Source organism: Poecilia formosa, unplaced genomic scaffold (genome assembly GCF_000485575.1).
Source record: "Poecilia formosa unplaced genomic scaffold, Poecilia_formosa-5.1.2 Scaffold797, whole genome shotgun sequence".
Classification (NCBI taxonomy): Eukaryota; Metazoa; Chordata; class Actinopteri; order Cyprinodontiformes; family Poeciliidae; genus Poecilia; species Poecilia formosa.
In genome coordinates this window covers 21,054-41,073 of record NW_006800736.1, presented here as the reverse complement: position 1 = coordinate 41,073, position 20,020 = coordinate 21,054, and the positions used below count along the sequence as shown (strand labels likewise).

The 20,020-nt window shown below is 40.3% G+C and overlaps 2 protein-coding genes across 6 annotated transcripts in view; both read right to left on the bottom strand.

Annotated features, from left to right (window-relative positions):
* The window catches only part of ttc3 (tetratricopeptide repeat domain 3), a 42,018-nt gene extending 29,108 nt beyond the window's left edge, over nucleotides 1-12,910 (bottom strand). Inside the window, exons 1-16 of one of the 2 annotated variants that reach the window (XM_016666788.1) lie at nucleotides 12,747-12,910; nucleotides 10,515-10,582; nucleotides 10,408-10,441; nucleotides 9,262-9,418; nucleotides 9,104-9,185; nucleotides 8,827-8,880; nucleotides 8,525-8,660; nucleotides 8,282-8,367; nucleotides 7,463-7,557; nucleotides 6,085-6,147; nucleotides 4,538-4,592; nucleotides 4,210-4,366; nucleotides 3,998-4,022; nucleotides 3,837-3,921; nucleotides 2,099-2,129; nucleotides 1,376-1,424 (exon numbers count right to left, since the gene is read on the bottom strand). In XM_016666788.1, the coding sequence (XP_016522274.1) occupies nucleotides 1,376-1,424; nucleotides 2,099-2,129; nucleotides 3,837-3,921; nucleotides 3,998-4,022; nucleotides 4,210-4,366; nucleotides 4,538-4,592; nucleotides 6,085-6,147; nucleotides 7,463-7,557; nucleotides 8,282-8,367; nucleotides 8,525-8,660; nucleotides 8,827-8,880; nucleotides 9,104-9,185; nucleotides 9,262-9,418; nucleotides 10,408-10,441; nucleotides 10,515-10,571 (1,166 nt within the window). In that variant the 5' untranslated portion in view covers nucleotides 10,572-10,582; nucleotides 12,747-12,910. The remainder of the gene's footprint in view (nucleotides 1-1,375; nucleotides 1,425-2,098; nucleotides 2,130-3,836; nucleotides 3,922-3,997; nucleotides 4,023-4,209; nucleotides 4,367-4,537; nucleotides 4,593-6,084; nucleotides 6,148-7,462; nucleotides 7,558-8,281; nucleotides 8,368-8,524; nucleotides 8,661-8,826; nucleotides 8,881-9,103; nucleotides 9,186-9,261; nucleotides 9,419-10,407; nucleotides 10,442-10,514; nucleotides 10,583-12,746) is intronic. The other variant, XM_007543312.2, reaches the window with a different exon arrangement.
* A 772-nt stretch (nucleotides 12,911-13,682) lies between these two features.
* The window catches only part of LOC103131625 (uncharacterized), a 16,175-nt gene continuing 9,837 nt past the window's right edge, over nucleotides 13,683-20,020 (bottom strand). Inside the window, exons 2-5 of one of the 4 annotated variants that reach the window (XM_016666786.1) lie at nucleotides 17,807-17,847; nucleotides 17,446-17,703; nucleotides 16,663-16,947; nucleotides 13,683-14,469 (exon numbers count right to left, since the gene is read on the bottom strand). In XM_016666786.1, coding sequence (XP_016522272.1) covers nucleotides 13,882-14,469; nucleotides 16,663-16,947; nucleotides 17,446-17,703; nucleotides 17,807-17,847 — 1,172 coding nt within the window. In that variant the 3' untranslated portion in view covers nucleotides 13,683-13,881. Of the gene's footprint in view, nucleotides 14,470-16,662; nucleotides 16,948-17,445; nucleotides 17,898-20,020 lie in introns of all 4 variants that reach the window. The other 3 variants (XM_007543304.2, XM_016666787.1, XM_007543306.2) reach the window with 3 other exon arrangements.

Genomic DNA, 20,020 nt, shown 5'->3' with positions numbered 1-20,020 from the left:
TATCACAGGACACTACAGGGTATTTCAGGGTATCACAGGACACTACAGGGTACTGCAGGGTATCACAGGACACTACAGGGTACTGCAGGGTATCACAGGACACTACAGGGTACTGCAGGGTATCACAGGACACTACAAGGTACTGCAGGGTATCACAGGACACTACAGGGTACGACAGGGTACTTGCAGGGTATCACAGGACACTACAGGGTACTGCAGGGTATCACAGGGTACTGCAGGGTATCACAGGGTACTGCAGGGTATCACAGGGTACTGCAGGGTATCACAGGGTACTACAGAGTATCACAGGGTACTACAGAGTATCACAGGACACTACAGGGTACTGCAGGGTATCACAGGACACTACAGGGTACTTCAGGGTATCACAGGACACTACAGGGTACTGCAGGGTATCACAGGAAACTACAGGGTACGACAGGGTACTTGCAGGGTATCACAGGACACTACAGGGTATCACAGGGTACTGCAGGGTATCACAGGGTACTGTAGGGTACTACAGGGTACTGCTAGGTATCACAGGACACTACAGGGTACTGCAGGGTATCACAGGACACTACAGGGTACTGCAGGGTATCACAGGACACTACAGGGTACCGCAGGGTGCCACAGGGTACTGCAGGGTACCGCAGGGTACTGCAGGGTACCACAGGGTACTGCAGGGTACCACAGGGTACTGCAGGGTATCACAGGGTACTGCAGGGTATCACAGGGCACTACAGGGTATCACAGGGCACTACAGGGTACTGAAGGGTATCACAGGACACTACAGGGTACCGCAGGGTACCACAGGGTACTGCAGGGTACTGCAGGGTACCACAGGGTACTGCAGGGTACCACAGGGTACTGAAGGGTACCACAGGGTACTGCAGGGCACCACAGGGTACTGCAGGGTACCACAGGGTACTGCAGGGTACCACAGGGTACCGCAGGGTACCGCAGGGTACCACAGGACACTACAGGGTATCACAGGACACTACAGGGTATCACAGGACACTACAGGGTACCATATGGTACAGGGTACTACATATAGTACAGGGTACTAACCCTCTACATAATACGCCACCGCTATGCTTTGCAGAATGAGCTTTCTAGAGATGGAGGAAGTAGGGTTGGGGTCTGTTTCTGATTTTCTAGGCTCCATAGGAAACTTGTCAGTCAGCCCTAGATGTAACCCTAACCCCCCAAATATAACCCTGTGCTAAAATTACATATGGTCTAGTCAAAGAAAGAAGCCGGTTTTGTTCTCTGACATCGTTCTGTGTGTACAGGGAAGGAACCATCTTTACGAAGATTTTCACTGAACAGGAGGAAGACTGATGAGCAAATCAAACGGACGGCACGTGACCTCACTGACCTTCTGGACGTTTTGGGGTCTTTGAGTCGTCCCTCCGGGTCGGACGGCACTTCAGAGATCCAAGAGATTAAAACACAGACGGTCATTAAAACTCTCAGCAAAACATACGACATGTAAAACACATCCATGTTCCCTCGGGTTCGTTTGGTCAACCAGGACGAGAACACTGCCGACCAATCACAGAGCTGCTTCCTGAGAACGTTCCTTCCCGTTTATTTTCGAGTTCTTAGGAAAACGGCTGTCAAGGCAACGGTTCTAAAAGTAAGGCCGGTTTGAATTCATTTTGATTCAGAAAAATTTCTAATTTTACACACAAGAATTAAAATCAGAGTTCAGACATTCAGTCGTTTGGATGATTAAAGTATTTTTGGCCCAAATCAAGGACGGACCGCCGACAGTCGCCGACGGACTCTGGTGAGGAGGGAGCCGGGTGTTTGGAACCATGCATTCAGCATCAGGATGAGCTTTCTGCATTAAAATGATTATTTGGGCTGATGTGATGTTCTGAAAAGCAGAATTTTGGGTTTCCATCAGAGTTCAGATAATCGATTAGTATTTTCCTCTGATTGATTAAATTCCCCAGCTGGAGCCCAAAAGAGGAAATATCAAACTTTCTGTTCTTGGGTTTAAAATTAAACAGGTGGATCTTTAGTATTAAAGTGAATATTTAATAACATGGAATAAATTCAACACCAAATTATTTAAACTGGAAAACAAACTAACCTGTCTTTTTGTCCGTTTTCGTCTCGATGACCTAAAAACACAAATTAATGATCAACATGAATTACAGCCAGATAAAATAAAACAAACACTCAGCAGTCCTGACTAAAACAGAGAACAGCTGATGTGAAAACAAAGACTCAAAACAACCTCCGCTTGTTTCACATTTTAAAATTGTTGAAGATTTTTAGTATATGTTTGGGAAAAATCTCTGGCTCAGTCTAAAGGATCCCAGGTTCTCCTGGCGGGCCGCGTGTAGCCACACAGAAAACAACAATGAGTGACGTCACAGAGTTAGAGTTTAATCCAATAGAAGACAACGTATGAAATTACAACAGAAACTGCAGAACAACAGAGACATTTTACCTCTTTTACCTGATGGAAAAGAAGAAGGAAAGAAAGAAAAGCAAAGACGTCTTTGGAGAATTGCAAGAGCAAATCTGATTTGTTCCTCACGTGCACAAATTTTTGTAGTAAAGGCGCATTCTTGTCTTTTAATTTATTCAAATAAGGCATATCTTTGCTCATCCAACCAGAAGCTGTCTCTGACCCTCTCTAAAGTTAGAAACGCCCTGCAATTTGTTTCCAAGATCAAAAGCCATTTGTCCCCTTTGTCTAAACAAAGTGGAAGCAGAGCTTCTCCTCCACTGGCCTGAACTCCTGCTGTTTCACGGCTTTTCACAGATCAGTGTGAAGCTGGAACTTCTCCTGATTGTTTCCCAGACAGACAAAAGGCACTTTCAAAAAGATCTTAGCAAACAATCTGAGTAACTACAGGTAACATACAGGTCAATAGGGCAGAATAAGTTATTAATCTGAAATCTATCATTAGGCTATTTCAATCAAGACATGTTAAGTTTTAAAACTAGCATATTCTAAATTTATTTTCTTAACAAAATCTAGCTTAAATATTCATGAAGTCTTTAACCCAAAAGAAAAGTTCGATAATCAGCATCTGCCAGCTGAATGCTTGAGGTCGGCCGACTTCCTGCGTTCAGACAGGAAGTCAGCGACTGCTGCAAACTTTGAATCGAGCCTTTGAACATCAGTGGCGGCGCTAAACTCCTGGACAGTAAAGACGGATTTCTATCGAAAACTTAATCATTTAAGGGTGAAAATCGTCTTCCTGATTTTTCACGCTGCTCAGAATGAAACCAAAACCTCATGGAGACGAACACAGATCACAGACCCAAAACGATTAACTGGCTTAATCCTTTATTGAAATAATCAAACGAATTTAGTAATCCATTAATTATGAAACTAACTGATTACAAACTGAAAGATGGTGGGAAAAAACTGTTAAAACAAATGGAAGAAAAATATTGCCATGTTGTTGCATTTTAAATGCTTATTTTCTTATTAAAAAATGAATTTAATTATTTAGTTATTTGAATCTTAATGTATCTCTAATTCTGTATAAAGATTCACAGTTTTTTAATTCAATAAATTGATAACTAAAATAATCAGCTTTCCACTTTGAATAGGTTCAGAAAATCTCTTTTCTGTGTTTCACAGCATCCATTTTTTAACTCGTTTCTCAATTTTTATTCAAAGATGCTGGAAGGAAAACCTGCTGCTTACTTCAATTATCAGGCAATAAAAATATAGAGATAAAAAAACAGAAAAAACAGGAACTGATTAAGAGAAAATGAGAAATATTTAAAAACTGAAGGAAAACTGAGTTTACAGCTAAAACACAAAATGAACCTGAGGCTGTAAAAGCAAAACAAATGTGACTCACCTTCGCAGCTGAGCTCCTGGTCGGGTTGTTTTTACCGCCTGTTTTTGTCGACTGAGGGATTTTCTTCACCAGCCCAACCTTAAAGCTGCGGCGCGTTAAAAACAAGCCCAGTTAACGACTGATTATTATCACTGTGTCAGTAAAAAGGCAAACAGACTAACCTTTGAGGCCTCTGCGGCAGCTCAGCTGGAGGGAAGACAGAGCAGTGTGAGTTTCACTTTCACAAACAGGAAGCAATAGCGGGCAGGAGCTGACTCACTTCCTGCTGCCATTCACCAATCAAACAATAAAACACAAATAAAGGCTGGAATAAAAAGCCACTTCTGGTTTGGGCCCATAACTCCCAGCTGATGGAAACGAGTTGGATCAGTACCAGGCAGCGGCTCCGGCCTGAACTTCAAGAACTGCTGGTCCAGATCTCTGAGTCCCTCCGGGTTTTCTCTGCACAGCCACCGGGCGGTGCTGTTGGCCTCCAACGCCAGGTCCATGGCCCCGAGGAAGAACAGAGCCTCGCAGTACCGGTAATGGCCCTGTAGGGGGAGGCAGCAAAGTCAAGCAAAATGTCACACACACAAAAAAAATCAGGAATTCAACCGATAAAACATCGCCAAAAAACATCCAAAACATATTAAAGCATATTTAAATAATAAGAATTATTAATTAGGAAACCCTAGGCAGCTATTAGAGCAGCCGGACCGTACCTTTGCCCAGAGCGGGTCGATGAGAACGGCACGTTTTCCATCTCCTGCTGCTTTTCTGAAACAGGAAAAACAATATTAAACAAAAAATATACACATTTCTGTCTATTTATACGAAGTTTAACTTTTAAACTTAAGATAAAGGTTAGAGAGTTTTTATTACATGAAGATAGGGCCTGTCACGATAACAAATTTTGCTGAGCGATTAATTGTCTAAAAAATTATTGCGATAAACGATAATATTGTTTCAAGACCTTTTGACACTGATTTAATGGAAATGACTAATAATGCATGTGATTTCCTGCCATAGATAGACTTTATTTTTAAAAGAATAACACTGGAACTGATAAACTAAACAAAACAACCAAAAACAAAAATAAAATGGATTCTCAGTCTCCATTAACAAAAAACGTACTTGAATAAAAACTAAACAACATGAAGCCAAAGTGGAAATAAATAATGCATTCAACCAAAAGAGTGCAGATTATGAAGTCTGTATCCTGTATTGGTCTTCAGTAATCACCAGATTTAATGGGCACATCCGACTACCTAATGCATTAGTTCACACTACACGATTTTTTGTGTATTTTCTATTTTCTCCTTACGACAATCTTAGATCGTTGGCCGATCTAAGATTGTCGCTGGTGATTTCGTAACCGATCATCCTGCAGTGTGATGTAGATCGTCGTGGCCGCTCCGATCTAAATCAGGGTTTTTTCCCCGACTGGGAGTTTAACGCTGAATGTGACAGGTAGCCAATCAGAAAGCCGGATTCTCCTCCTGCTTTCTGAGGGGAAATTATGGAGGGGAATCCCAAACAGCTGACACGGCGCGACACGATGTCCAGCGGACATCGGAGATGATATGTGGAAACAACATTAATGTTTATTCAACATTTCCTGCAAAGAATATAGAAATGACAAGGAGAGGAGTTGGAGCCAAATTGCTACCGCAGTTGATGAACCCGGTAAGTTTCCAGCTGTTCTTCGTTAACGTGACATAAATAGGTTATAATGATTTTCATTCAGTCAGGACTTTACGCCGACTCTAGCCACATGCATCACAGGCACATTCTAGTAAAGCATTGATTAATGCCTGGTTTTAAAATTAGTTAACTGGACTTGTAGCCATTACTTTGTGCCCATTGTTGGACACCACACGGCTGAACCCGATTGAACCGATATACTTAGGATTTCTATCGGCTAATGTGTCTCTCAGGTTTAGAAAATGGGCCGACAACTCGTGTCGTGTCTGCTGGACATTACACTAAGGAAATGAGGAAGAGAGGGTCAGTGGAGAGCACCAGAGCTGAGTTTTTATCATTAGGTGTCAGCAACAGCAAGAAAAAAAAAAAAAAAAGCAGGAAGAGACGATAAAGCCGATAATTAAAATGAGGTTGATAGGTTTAATTTAATGTGCGATTAATTGATTTATCGTTTATCGCGACAGGCCTACATGCAGATCATGTAAAATAATGACCAGATGAAACAAAGAAAATTATAATTTTGTAAAAATCTTAAGTTTTTGCAGCGATGGTTGATTTTACTCACAGATATTCCTTCTGCTTGATGTAGCACAGCGCTCTGTTCCCGTACAGGATGTGATTATCAGGACTAAAACAAGGAGCACAAAATTATCACATTCAGGACACAAAATACAATTAAAACCGTTTTTATGACCAGTAGAAATGCTTGAAGCATTTTTTATATTTTCTGGTTTAAAACTGAAATCATAAAATTTAAAAATGGATTCGGGACATAAAAACTTCTCAAAACAAAAAACACGGACACTAATGAAACTTTCACTTTTGTTCTTTTAGTTTATGAAGAGATTTTATTGGAACTAGGGCTGTTGTAAACAAATATTTTAGTAATCAAGTAATCCATTTATTATTCTTATGATTAATTGAGCAATCAGATAAAAAAATTATAAAATAAAATATTGGTAAATCTTCCATAACACCAGCGTTACTATCAGATATCATATCAGTCCATTTTTTCCTATTTGAGCTTCCCTAACAGAAACTAACCTGTAACAATAACAGCTCACTTTCCAAGTTAACCTGAAGAAAAGTTACACAAAGATCTGAAATTATAATCAATGTAATAATAAAGAGGCTCACAGATACGTCTGTTATCCAGCTTTTAGTTTCTGTTCATCTTCAGTGAGTTTAACAGATGAACTCTGACCTTGGTCCAAACCTGCCAAGCTTTGGGTTTGACAATACGGGAAATGTCTCCTGGATTGGGGGGTTTGGGGTTGGAGGGCAGGCGAAGTAAGACCGGAGGAGCAAAACGGGATATTTACGGCTCCTCCGTTCGTCACTCAGAAACTCATCTACCAGCCGTGTTCCGCCTCCCGTTGGTTCAGACCGGGATGATATAAATTTATTGTCGGTTCGTCCTAAAGCTGCTCTGACACGGTCAGCATCAGCCGCCAGCCGTGTTCAGTCTCTGCCTGTAGAAATCCTCCTCAGCTCTGAACCAGCAGCTCCGGAGCAGAAAGGCTGCCGGACTCCGGGATCGCTCCGGTTATTTAAGGAAGTTTATTGGTCCCCGAAAACGATGAAAACCCGGAATTATCACCAATCAGTAAAATCCCCGCGGGCCGAACTGGAAGATTGGACGTTATGCCGCTAACACTTAGCTTTCGTCAACAACTCAGAGGTGGAAGTCGGAGCTCCGCACAACGCAAATAATGTTCCGGCAGGAACACGGCGCGCTAAATGATAAAACATAAACTAACGAAGCTTCGAGGCAGGAAAATTTTCCTGGAGGAATTTTAGTAATCGAATCGGTTATTAACTTGGCGCCTCACACTCTGAGAAGATGAAGCCGAATGTTAGTCGAATCATTCGAGGAATCGTTTCAGCCCTAATTGGAGGTATTGAGAGGAAACATTGTTTCATCGTTGACACCAGAAACTCACTAGCATTTGATGGCGTTGGTGTAAAACTTCAGAGCTTCTGCATACTGCTGGGCCTGAAACTTCTCGTTCCCAAGAATCTTCATCTCTTCACTTTCCTGAAACAAAAAAAAAATCACAGTACAGAAAAATTCTGGGGCAGAAAGAAAAGAAATCAAATCAATTATTTTTAATTATTCCTTCATTTTCTCTAGAAAATGTTTGTGGTATACGGCAGCTCCTCGTTTCTACAGCGACAAACTTAACAAAACGTTTATTACAAACGTATTTATTTTTCAAACTGCACCAAACAAGATTTCAGTCTAAAGACAGAAATGGATCAGCTGACGTTTTGATCAAAGTATTGATCATCAATAACTGAAAACATCTGTTAGAGAGCTGCATTCACTCACTCCCATTTATTGACTACATTTTTAAAGTATTGGTAGGTTGATATAATGTTTTGTTTTTATGTCATTAAAAACAAAAAACTGAAGAAAATGCATTAAAATGTCCAACACTGCAAAAAAAATCTTACCAAGTTGATTCAGTTCACTTGAAATAAACTTTAAACAATTTTCCAGTCCAATATCAGAGCTTGATATGCCTTAGTATTGATGAAACAGTTTCAGTAGGAGTGCATTTCACTTAAAACATGCAAAAGTCTCATTAAGGGAAATAATCTGTTTAATGAATATTAGATTTATTGACTAAAAACTAAATATTTTGCTGAATAGTTACTTATGAGTTAGTTTTGTTTTATGTAGATATTTTCTCCATAGATCAGACCAATCTACTTGTTAGAATTGTGTGTTTTTACAGTGTAGAGGATTTGATTGTTACCATTGTAGACGATGCATCGGGCGGTGCCTTCAGGGACCTCATCGTACCGTCCAGGTTGTTGCTCATCTCCCGGATAAACTTGGCATCTAAACAAAAACAAACAATTCACATTTTAGAAATTGTTTGTTTTTAATCAAACAGAAAACCTTGCACTCTAAAAACTAAAACTTTATCTTCCCAAACCCTTAGGCTCACACTCTGAGATAATAAAGGTTTAATTTTTAATCTAACTTGGCGCCTCACACTCTGAGAAGATGAAGCCGAATGTTGCGTAGCAGTTGGGGAATCCTCCCAGGCAGAGCAGCTGTTCCCGTCTGAACCGATCGCCCAGCGTCTCCAGCCAGCGCACCGCTTCCTCCAGGATCTCTGGAGAGCAGTGCTGCAGCGGAAAGTCCCGATGTTACTGAACGCACCAGTACTGGCTAACTAACATAATACATGATCAGCACAAGTTTTTTATCTCCTCACAGCCAGACTTAAATTAAGTTGTTTTATGAATGGAAAATGTCAGACAACGAGATGTGAGCCAACCAGGTGCAGCTTACCTGATGCAACATGTTGCAAAAAATGAAAATGTGTCTGGAGGAATCCTTGTCCAACTGCAGGAGAAACAGAAAACATTCAGAACTAAACATCAAGAAGAGAGACGCATCATGTTTGGAACAAAACAGCCACAAAACGAATAAACCCGGATAATTAAGCAAAAATATCTGAACATCTGATATGTCATCAAGTCAATAACTATGAGCAGCTAGCTGGGTTAGCGCTAATCAGCCAGCTGGCTGCTTAGCGCTAACCCAGCTAGCTAGAGGTGGGACTTACACTTGCCACTTCCAGGTGCAGCAGGATCGTTTCAACCACCTGAATCCTGCGGAGGTTCTCCACATCCAGCATTTCACTTTTCCTGCAAACAGAATAAAATCTCAGCGCTTTGCGACGATTCCCGTCTGATCTGTAGCAGCGGGCCGAGCTGCGCTCACTCTTCGTTGATTAAGCCAACTTCTGCCGCCCAAGTGAAGGTTTTTGAGATCTCGGGCTGCAGCAGCGTGGGAAACCAGAAGACGCAAATTCTCATCCGCTGAGCGCCTTCCTTCTTGGTTTGTAAGGGGATGGAGCCCCACTGGCTGAACACTCTCTCTGGAAGAGCAGCAAGCAAAACGTTGCTTTTACCTGGACATATTCAGTATGAGATTAGCAACATAGATACGCCGAGGAGACGCGGCTCCACATCACAGTGCCACCAGGTGACCTTTGACCCCATCCAGTCACTCAACAGATGCTGAGAACAGATCAATGAGTGGATGTGCCAAAACTTTCTGAACAGAAACTGAAGTTTTTAAAGAGCAACCATCTACAGTTATAGATCTAGTGCCGTATACCTAGAATTATGAATCTAGAGTTCTAGATCTAGAGCCGTATACCTAGAATTATGAATCTAGAGTTATAGCTCTAGAGCCATATACCTAGAATTATGAATCTAGAGTTAGCACAGCTTGGTTTCTTCCAGCTGCCAACAGTCACCCCATTGTAGCCAATTCAGCAACTTTCTTGATGTATTGAGCAACATTTCAGACTAAAAACTGGCATTGGCCAAAATCGGAATCGATAAGTTAGGTTTTTTTAAAAGATCGGTAGTCGACGATCAACCAGAAAACTGCAATTGGTGCAGCTCTAATTCATGGCACCGGAAACAACGTTTATTCTTCAAGAATATTCTCATCTGAAACTAATCACTAGACTGACCACATTATTGGCAATAAGTTACATTTATTCATATTTACTCGTAGCCTCGTGGAACAAAAAGTGGAGAAAATAAAAACATTCCAATCAAACTGCCATATTTCTAAAATAACTGAAATTTATCAAAACTCTTATGGTGATAATTTTTCACAATACAGTAAATGCCCAACTCTGTTCCATCTTATTTTCTGTTCATGTTTTTATCATTCAAGGCTTTTTGAACTTTAAACAAATTAAACTTGAGACGCTACAGAAATGAAAACATTCCTCACGAGTCACCATTTTAAAGAAAAAGCAGAAAAAAATGGTGGAAAACTTTCATAATATTTAATTTTAAGTCAATCCTAATAAACACATTTCCTATAAAAGTTTTAAATCTTTCTTACCTGAAAGGTTTATTTTGAGGGCTCCGTGAGATTTCTACGACGCCAAAAGAAAAACTGGTTTAGATGAAGAACAAAACAAACATGGAAAATGTTTGTTGGATTTTTACCAGAAACTTCTTGTTGCGGTGGAAACCCCAATCGCCATCCGAGTCTGAATCCGACATTTTGCTCAAGTCTGTCCAAACAAAGTTTACAGCATTACAGGTTTTACTTCCTACTCTAAAATGTTATTTTACAATAATGTACAAACTCTTTGACTAGCATTTTGACATTCTAGTTTCAGACTTTCATTTGATGCAATGAGTTGCTCATTAACATTAAATACTGGCAGGAAAATTTAAAGTCATGAGGAAAGCAAATAAATATAAATCATTCAGGGGGAAAATAACAGCAAATCTACATTATTATTTAATGTTTCCAATCATTACAATATTCAGATTTATCAGGGAAATCCTGCTGGAAAGCTAAACTTTATTTCAGGTTCGGTCTCTAATCATTGTTCAGTGTGAATCCAAAAGTAGTGGGTGCAAATTTAAATAACGTGAACGCATTTTTATTTTGTTTTCTAGATAAAAACCTGGCATTTTGACGGTGGGGCAGACTTCCTAACATTCACTGTATTTATGTGAACTGGACGTTTTCCTGTCCTGTGGTGGCGGAACGGCCAGGTTGGCATGAAGATAAAACATAGAAAATTACTGATAGATGTGCAGAGCAACATTAGCTAAAACATTTAATGAAATAGAAACTGGAAGTGGAGTCGGCCTGAAATAAGAGGCGGGCTGCTGCCAGGAAACATTTCCTCCTCTGGTTTAAATAAATCCTCCGATAAAAGTAAAAACGCTCCGCAGGGCCGACGACTCGTTTTATATCACTGGACATTTTTCATTAAAATCTGACTTTAAAATGTCAGAGAATATCTTAGTTACAACATAAACTTTACGTCTTTAACCATGGAATATTGACATTTTATCCAGTTTTATAACTTTATGACAGAACATTAGAAAAGCACCAACATGAATATTTGGGCCGATGTTGATAGTTGATATAAATATTGTCCATATTAAAGATAAGAGATATTTATCAGTATCCAAACATCAGGACTGCAAAAAATGATTATATTAGTCATCAATTATTCTAATTTAACCCCGATTTTAAAAATAACCCTTTTATACAATACTACAAATCCAAAAAGATGCAAGTATTTTATTTAAATTTTCAAATAAACATTTTATTGCCTACAATGCAACATAACTTGATCATTTATAGCAACAAAATATATATATTTCTAACATCAACATGTGGAAAGCTCAGACCTTTCTGCTAATCTGTTCATTATTATTACTTTGATTTATGCCAGGGATATTTGACTGTCCAGCTGAAATCTTGACTCATTTCAATCAATGATGCACAACACAGCGGTATTACCGCCGGTATCCATAAGGAAAACAGGTCGATATTTATCATTTATTCCCGTCGTATTGCCCTTTATCAGTGTTTCTGCGCAGCTCTGCGGGGGTTTAAAGCAGCGCTGCGGTCATTTCTCCACTGTATTATGAAGGTAGAGATGATATCGGTTATATTAGGACAACAGCATATTGTGGATATTTACAAATGTTCACAATGGACAATCACTAATTTTAAGAGAAACAAACTGAGTAAATACCCTTTAGGCTTCCGCACTATTTTGCCCCGGGGTTATAAGATTGTAAACCAATATCTGCCCCTCCCTTGGAAAGCAAACCACCGAACTGCAGGTCCTCCTGTTGTAAATTAGAACAAACACAGGAACAAACCTGATACACCTGGCATTGAGTCGGTGTGCTTTCTGCGCCAGTTTCCTTCGTTTTCCTAATAAAATGCGGCTGCGCCAGATTTAAGGAACCACGTGTGGGTGTGGCGGGGACCAAACCTGTCTTCGGTTCCCAGACAGCCAAAAATTGCTCAATATGTCCAATACTCACAGAAAAGCTGAGCAATAACCAAGCACGACTGACATTAAAAAGCAACAAGAAAACAACCAATACTCAGAGTAACCCAATGCCTGAAACAACTCACCACCCCATTGATGCAACATTAGCATTTTAGCTCACTTACTGACTTCCTTACAGGGCCGACATCCTAACAAGGACATAATCTAAAGCCTTTCGAAGTTATTAAATGCAATTCCTTTCAAAGTTCAAGGTATTCTAACACTGTTCTAGATTTTCTCAGCTGTTCGTCGCGTTTCAAACCATTTTCAGCCTTTTGTTTTAGCGCCGTAGACCGTTAGCTAAAACTAGCTTTTCAAAATTTCATCGAAATATTTTAAAGCGATTGAAAACAGAGTCAGACACAACCTGCCTTATGAAAACTGCTGATTGAAGGTTTCACGGTGATATTCTGTCTTCCTCAGATCATAATGTGTTGTATTGTTTGCAGGTGCTTCGTAAAAACAAGCAGCTACACGCATCAAAAGGGTTTTCTTCTTCTCCAGCGTTGTTCTGCAGCCTAAGCGAAGAGCGCCCCCAGCTGGCTTTATTTAAATCGGAACTCTGTAACCTTTACACTTAGTTCCCGAGTCACCGGAGAGAATGTGTGGACATTTCATCACAAATGTTTGATAAACAAAATAAGAGCTGTGTCCTTTAAACACTAATCAATACAGGATGAATGGAAACAGACCCCCAACTGTAAGTTTTCAAAAATACTTTATTGATCCCAAAGGAATTTTAACAAGTTGGAAAGATCATCCATTACATTACATTTTCTTTTGGGGGAAAATAATTTCAGGAGTAGTTTTACTGCAGAAAACATTTTACTTTTGTTTAAGTAAAATTATCATTAAGTATTACTAGCTCTACTTGAGAAAGTTTTTTGGATTCTCAATCCAGTGCGAATAACTTTACTGAATAAAAAAACTAAATATTTTAACCAAAGTACTTGAGACACAGAGACAAACTTACAGTTTAAGTTTAAGTGAGACCTTGTTTGTGCACAACGTTTTCTGTTTTCGTGTTATTTTCCTTCTGCTAAGCCTGGTGAGTCATTTATAGATAAAAAAGAAACACTAAAAATGTCACTATTTATGAGGCGTATTCTATGACTTTGTATGTCTGCGTTTCTATGATTGAAAGCCTTGTTCCTGGAATGTACAATACTAATAAACTTTATCCATTGATTGATTGTGTATAATAATTTGTTTCATGAGTTTATAGCAAAAAGTAATCATTTGAAAAGAATTTCTTCTACTTTAATTTTCTATTTTGTTATGTTATTTAAAAGTTGTTTTTGTAATTTTAGTCGTGAAAATACGGCGGAGTGTTAGGGCCACACTAAGAAAAATTAAAAATTAAAAAATGAGGTTACAAGAATAAAGTGTCGTAATATTGTGATAAAATCATAACATTACGAGAATAAGGTTGAAATTTGATGACTTTATTCTCTTGATTGTATAGTTTTATTTTCTTCGTTTGTCCCTGTTCCTCCGTCGTCTTAATCTTCCATAATTTGCAGCTTGTTGTCGCTGTGAAACGTCGGGCTGACGCTGCGCGGCTGCGGGCCGTTTCTCTCGGTCCGGTTCGCTCGCAGCTCAAAGTGCTGCCTCTGCCTCAGCAGGCCTCGCAGGAGTTTCTCCGGATACAGGAAGAAGTTCCTGCTGCGCTGCAGGTCCTGCGCCTTCATGATGCGGGTCACCAGGGCCTCCTGGATGGCCGCAGACTCACAGGGCCGATGCCGGACGCCGTGACTGACTTCCCTCTGCGGCTCGATGACCAGCAGACCCAGCTGTCTGAAACACGGCGCTGCTGAAGCGTTTCTGCCCACAAGCTGCCCGCAGCTCCTCTGGTCGCCTTCCGTCGAGTTGGCTTTGGCATCAGCTGGGTGAGCCGTCACATTCCCGATGCTGGAGGTGTTGCTGTTTTCCACGCTGCTGCGTTTTGGCTCCAATGTTCCTCCCGCTTCAGTCTCCAAAATGTTTTTACGTAAATAGGCGACGTAGCCGCTAACGAGGCGATTTAACCCCGTCTTATAGGACAGACGCAGAGACTCGATGGACCCAGACGGCACAGAGTGAAGGCGAACCTGTTGGAGAATAAATTCAGATTTACTCTGTTCCTGTTTCATCCCCAACAGGTTTGAATCCAAAAACTGGCGGAAAAAGCGGCTTTCTATTATCAATCCTTGCTGAATTATTAATTAACTGGGATAAACATCAAAGTTTCGGTTCAATGTCTGCCAGGCCTGAAGTTGCTCATATGCAAATTATGGCAAAATACGGGAAAATACAACATAATAATACGGCATGATTATCCACTTCAACTAAACAAATGGATCTGCTGTTGGAAAGGGATGTGTAGACTAAAAAAGTAAACCTTAAAAAGTTTGATAAGTTTTTCTTGTTAAAGGAAATTTTCTAAGAAATTGGAAGAAAATGTGGTAATTTCTGAGCAATAAAATCCAGATTCAGGTTACTGTTTCTTTGAAAATGCTTGCCGAATTTAGCCAAGTTTTATGAATTAATTAAAAGCAGATTTGTGCGCAGCAAAATTAGTATTTGTGTAAACATCACATCTTTATTTAAAGACAAATAATTTGTGTTTTTCCCAACATTTTCTACTGTAAGATATTACTTTGTGATCAGTTCTTCCAAACTAAATATAGAAAGTCTTTCTGTCCTTTGTACTTGTGTACGGATTTTGTTTTAATCTTTAACAGATGTCAGGGGCCACACGCAATCAGCGGAGGGCCACTAACGGCCCGTGGACCGCACTTTGGACACTCCTGCATAAAAGAATACATTGAGAAATTACTTTTACTTAAATATTTTAAGTACGTTTAAAAGCGAGGTAGCTACTTCCTTTTCCTCAGGTGTTTTTGCTTTTAGAGTACATTTGTCTGTTTATTTTTTTTCACCTGAAGCTTTAAGAAAAACAGTTTTTACAATTTGTTAAAAGTTATTATGTCGTGACTCTATGACACAAATGATCTGTGAAAAAAAACAGATCGAGCTCGTCTGACCTCGCTGCAGCAAACAGGAAGGGGCGGGACGGACCGCTGTCAGTCTCTTATCTTATTTGGAAATGGGACCATTGCACTTCGGAAGTGAAGGGGGCGCTATTTCCTATATTATCCGCGGTCTCCCGTTTTAAATTTCTTTTGAAATCTCTGCTATATCTTCATCTTTAGGAAGGAGTTTCTCTCTCAGAATGTATTTGAACTTCTCTCTTTTATTTCCTATATATACGACTCTACCAACAAAACAAAAATGTGGATTATTGCTTGTTTAACAACCCTGGCTATTCATCTGTGAACCTAATTAATTTGTTCATTATTGACTTTTGCTCAATTAAATTTCTTATGTATACATTGTATATGGTATTTTTATTGTTGTTGATAATGTTGTTTTTCATGTCTTATTTCTTTTGTTCCTCCTATAATTGATGGAGATATATAGATGTTATTTACAATGTATAAAGGTGTTGTTTATGTCCTAATTAGCTCTACATCCTGAAGAAAAATATGGTATTTTAGAAGATAATTTATCTTTCACGTTGCCAGTAATGGCGAAATTAATAGTAAACAATAAAGATTTTGTGGTATTCTCGTTTAGTGACGTAATTATATTAGTTGTCTTACCACCGCCACGCCACTAGAGGCAGTAGCAGGCTCGAAAAGATGCGACTAAGAAGCAGATTTAGAAGTACACAGAAAGGTGCAGAATTTGTTAAAAGCTGTGAGCTGCGCTGAAGTAAATAAAAAAGAGAAGTTGAAATACATGCTGAGAGTGAAACTCCTTCCTACAGATGAAGCTGTATCACAGATTTCAAAAGAAAATTAAAAGGAGAGACCGCAGATAATATAGGAAATAGCGCCCCCTTCACTTCCGGAGTGCAATGGTCCCTTTTCCAAATAAGGTAAGAGACTGACAGCGGTCCGTCCCCGCCCCTTTCTGTGGTGGACTTGCCTCCCAGTGCTCCCAGTACAAACTGCAGAAATGCACCAGTCAGAAACCACCAATCAGAGTCAGGAGGCGGGGCTTAGTGCTGTCATGTCAATCACTCTCATGCTCAACGCCAAGCCAGTACATGAGGTTGATTGACAGCGCTAAGCCCCTCCTCCTGGCTCTGATTATTGGTTTTTGGTCCATTTCTTCAGACAGCAGCAGCAGATCGATCTTTTTTCATATCATTTATCTCATGACAAACACGGTGTCAGTTTGAATGAATATGGAAAACCAGATTTTTGTAGAAGTTTGATCCTTCTGGTTCGGCTCACCTGGTGGATCCTCAGGTGCAGGTGAAACGCGGCGCCGGCCAGCCACTGTTGCATGGCCTCTGTGCTCATCCTCTTCTTGGTGGTCATCCTCTCATAGTGGTCGATCAGCTCCAGGTTGAGCCAGCTGTCGTACAGCTCGGTGGCCTCCGCCATCTTCTCCTCGTCATTGGCGATGGCGGGGACAAGGCGCAGGTAGCGGTGGATCATCGATCCGATTCTGGACGAGGTGCTGACGCCGAACACCCTCTGAGCCTCGGATCCCTGCGGCGAAGCTGCAGCACGGACCTGATGGCAGCTTTAAAAGTTTGGCTTCATGGACATTACAGCAGCACAGCAGGGCCGGACTCACCCGGTCTTGGGCCTAGGCTGGAGCCGGTTTGGTGCCCGGTCCGCTGCACAAAAACTCTCCTACTGTTTACTGTAGGTGATCCTGCAGCTGTAATGCTCCAAAGATTCATGGAGTTCATCTGATCAATCAGTTTTATATAAAACACAATGTAAAGCATGAATTCATTAAAACATTTTTATAAAAGTAATCTTTGGAGCCCTGAGCTAACAACCCTGTAAGTCCATTCTAAAATATGTCCCAGGTCACACTAAGAAAATTACAAAATAATATAAAATTATGAGCTTAAAGTCACTACAGAATAGCATTATAATACAATGAATTGTGACTTTATTCTCATAATATTAATAACTTTATTTTTGATGTTTATCCATTATTGTTTTGTCCTTAATGCTAAAACAAAGAATTTAAACAGAAAAGCAAAATATTTGACGTACATGTTGGGCCACCTGGTCAAACAGCAGGGACAGGGCCAAGGCGACGACCCCTACGCCTCCGTTCGCGACCCTGCAGCCGCTCAGCTGTGCGGTGAGATTCAGGTGGAAGGCCGCCTGCTGCTCGCCGCTCATGCCCCGCTGCAGGAAGCTGTACCGGTGTTGCAGGGCGGCGGCAGAGTCCAGGGATAGGAAGGTGGTGAGCACCGGATCCATTGAGATGTCCGGGACGATGTTGGCGTCTCGGGCCACAGAGAACAGCTGCTGGACGGTGGTGGCAGAAGGGAGGCACGGAGACGGAGCCGTCAGGATCATGGCAGACACTGAGCTCCAGCTCGGAGATATGAGGCTTATCTGTGTTTATTTGACCCAGGCAGGCGAGGTTATCAGCACGAGTCCAGAGATCTGTCAAAGATATCCCAGTCTGCTGAAGAGCGATTCGTTTATTAGACAGCCTGAACGTAGAACCGAGAATTGATTAAAGGTTGAACAGGTCAGGACATTTCTATGGCCCATGCAAAACATGTTCAGCACATTTTGAAATCAATCTTAGATAATGAGATTTCAGGCTTTTGAAATGGCTCACTTTCCAGACACCAACACATTAAGTTATTGCCACAAAGCCATTTTTTAAACACTTGGGTTGTTTTTAGAAGCAGTGGAGTCCCAAATGGAAGAACAAAAATGTACTAAATATAAATTTTACTTAATAGGTCTCCTTTAAAAAGGCGTGACGGTGCTCCTGTGACTCTAGCATGAAACCTATTGCATTATGACATGGTTACTTTAAATACTAATACCCAATTTTAATTAATTTCAAAGAATTCTGTTAATATTTTACTTGTAAGGAAAAAAAATAAACATTTGTTGTTATTTTGCCATAGGATAGTTTGCCATACTTCTGGCAAAATATCCTGATGTTTCGTTTCTCGGTCTTTACGTCAAGGAATCATTTGCTTGGGGTTTCGTGACGTCACTGACCAAACGTTTAAAAATTGGACCTTGAATCAGCAAACACAAGCAAATCACGACCAACTGCAGCCACTATATACTGATTAGTTTTAAAACTCGTATGTGTGAAGCTGCTTTGACCGATAAACAGACATTTCCGGGTCAGAACCCATCAGACGCATAGATATAAGAGTAGACCCCGCATTGGACGCTCCGGCGCAGGAAATACGGCGGCCATCTTGGAGCGGTCTTCCCTCCTACTTTGCTCAACCAAAACAGCAGAAGATGCCTCAGCACTGAGGGATATTGTTGTTCTGGTCGATGGATTATTGATGTGAGGGCTCCACAGACAACATTTCACAAGTAAGATGGACATATTATTGTGTATATATTGTGATTAGAATATTACTTTACTGTATTTATGTCCACCGGCGAGATACCAGCTAATATTAGCTGCAGTGCTTGGTGTAATACGGGTTCAGCCCCGCTATGAAGGCTAACTGAGATTCCGAGCACCTGCCCTTTTTGCTCCTTGCCCCAAAGTGCCCTTTTGGTCAATTTTTTTATTTTTTATTTTTGTTGGTATTATTATTTTCTAAGCCCTCTTCTGACACATAATGACATGTACTAAAATTATTTTTTTGTTTTGTTTTTTTGTACAACATAATAAGCCTTCCGGTCACCTTGTTACTTTTGACCTTTTGCCCGTGACGCATGATGCAGTTGCCTCTCGCGCAGTGACATAAGGCGGCTAACTGGGGCTGAACGTAGCGAACGATCCAGATTTCAGATCAGTTTTTGGTGAATAAAGTGGAGCAGACCTGCTGCTTGTCAGATGATGGAAAACGTTGAAGTCTCGTTTCTGCTTCAGCGGTTTAAGCAGAGAGGAAATGAAATACAACAGACACTGACAGGCCTCTGTCTGCCTTTCTCTGAAGAACTACTGAGGGGAGGAGAAACTGTTCTTCTCTATCGATTCAGGATTTTTATCATACAGACATTAGGCTGCTGTTGTTGTGCTATTAGCTAGCTGCTAGCTAACGACTCTGCTAGAAAAGCTTGATAACTGAAAGCTTCTTCCCTGTGTACGAGGCACATCGCCCGTCCAAAACCGATCATCCCCATAATGGATATATGTCCGATCTTCTAATTTCCTTTGCTGCATAATGTACATCGCGTTTATTCTGGCGTTAAGTAAATGTATCTTGAAGGAGAATAGCACTAAAATAAAAGACCAACAAGGATATTCATTTAGACTTAAAAATAACTCACCCTGAATTACCATGATAGATATAATGTATATCATTAATGAAGGGGTAAAAACTCAACCCTGGTTCGCAGAGTATGTAGTTAAATTTTTCCCCCAATTATTCAATGGGAAAAAATAAACTAACCTCAGTTAAGTAAAATAAAATTGTGATCAAAACTTTTGGAATTGTAATGATTTATTTCTTAAAAACAAAAAGTTTTGTTTAAAAAACTTTTTTTAATTAAATAACAAATTTTTGTCTTGTGAACTTAAAAAGTTATTTGCCAAACATAAACTTTTATTTGCACGCATCAGAAATCTTTCGTTGCGACTTTGGGTATCACTTTATTTGAAGGTGGTTGAATAAGACTGACATGA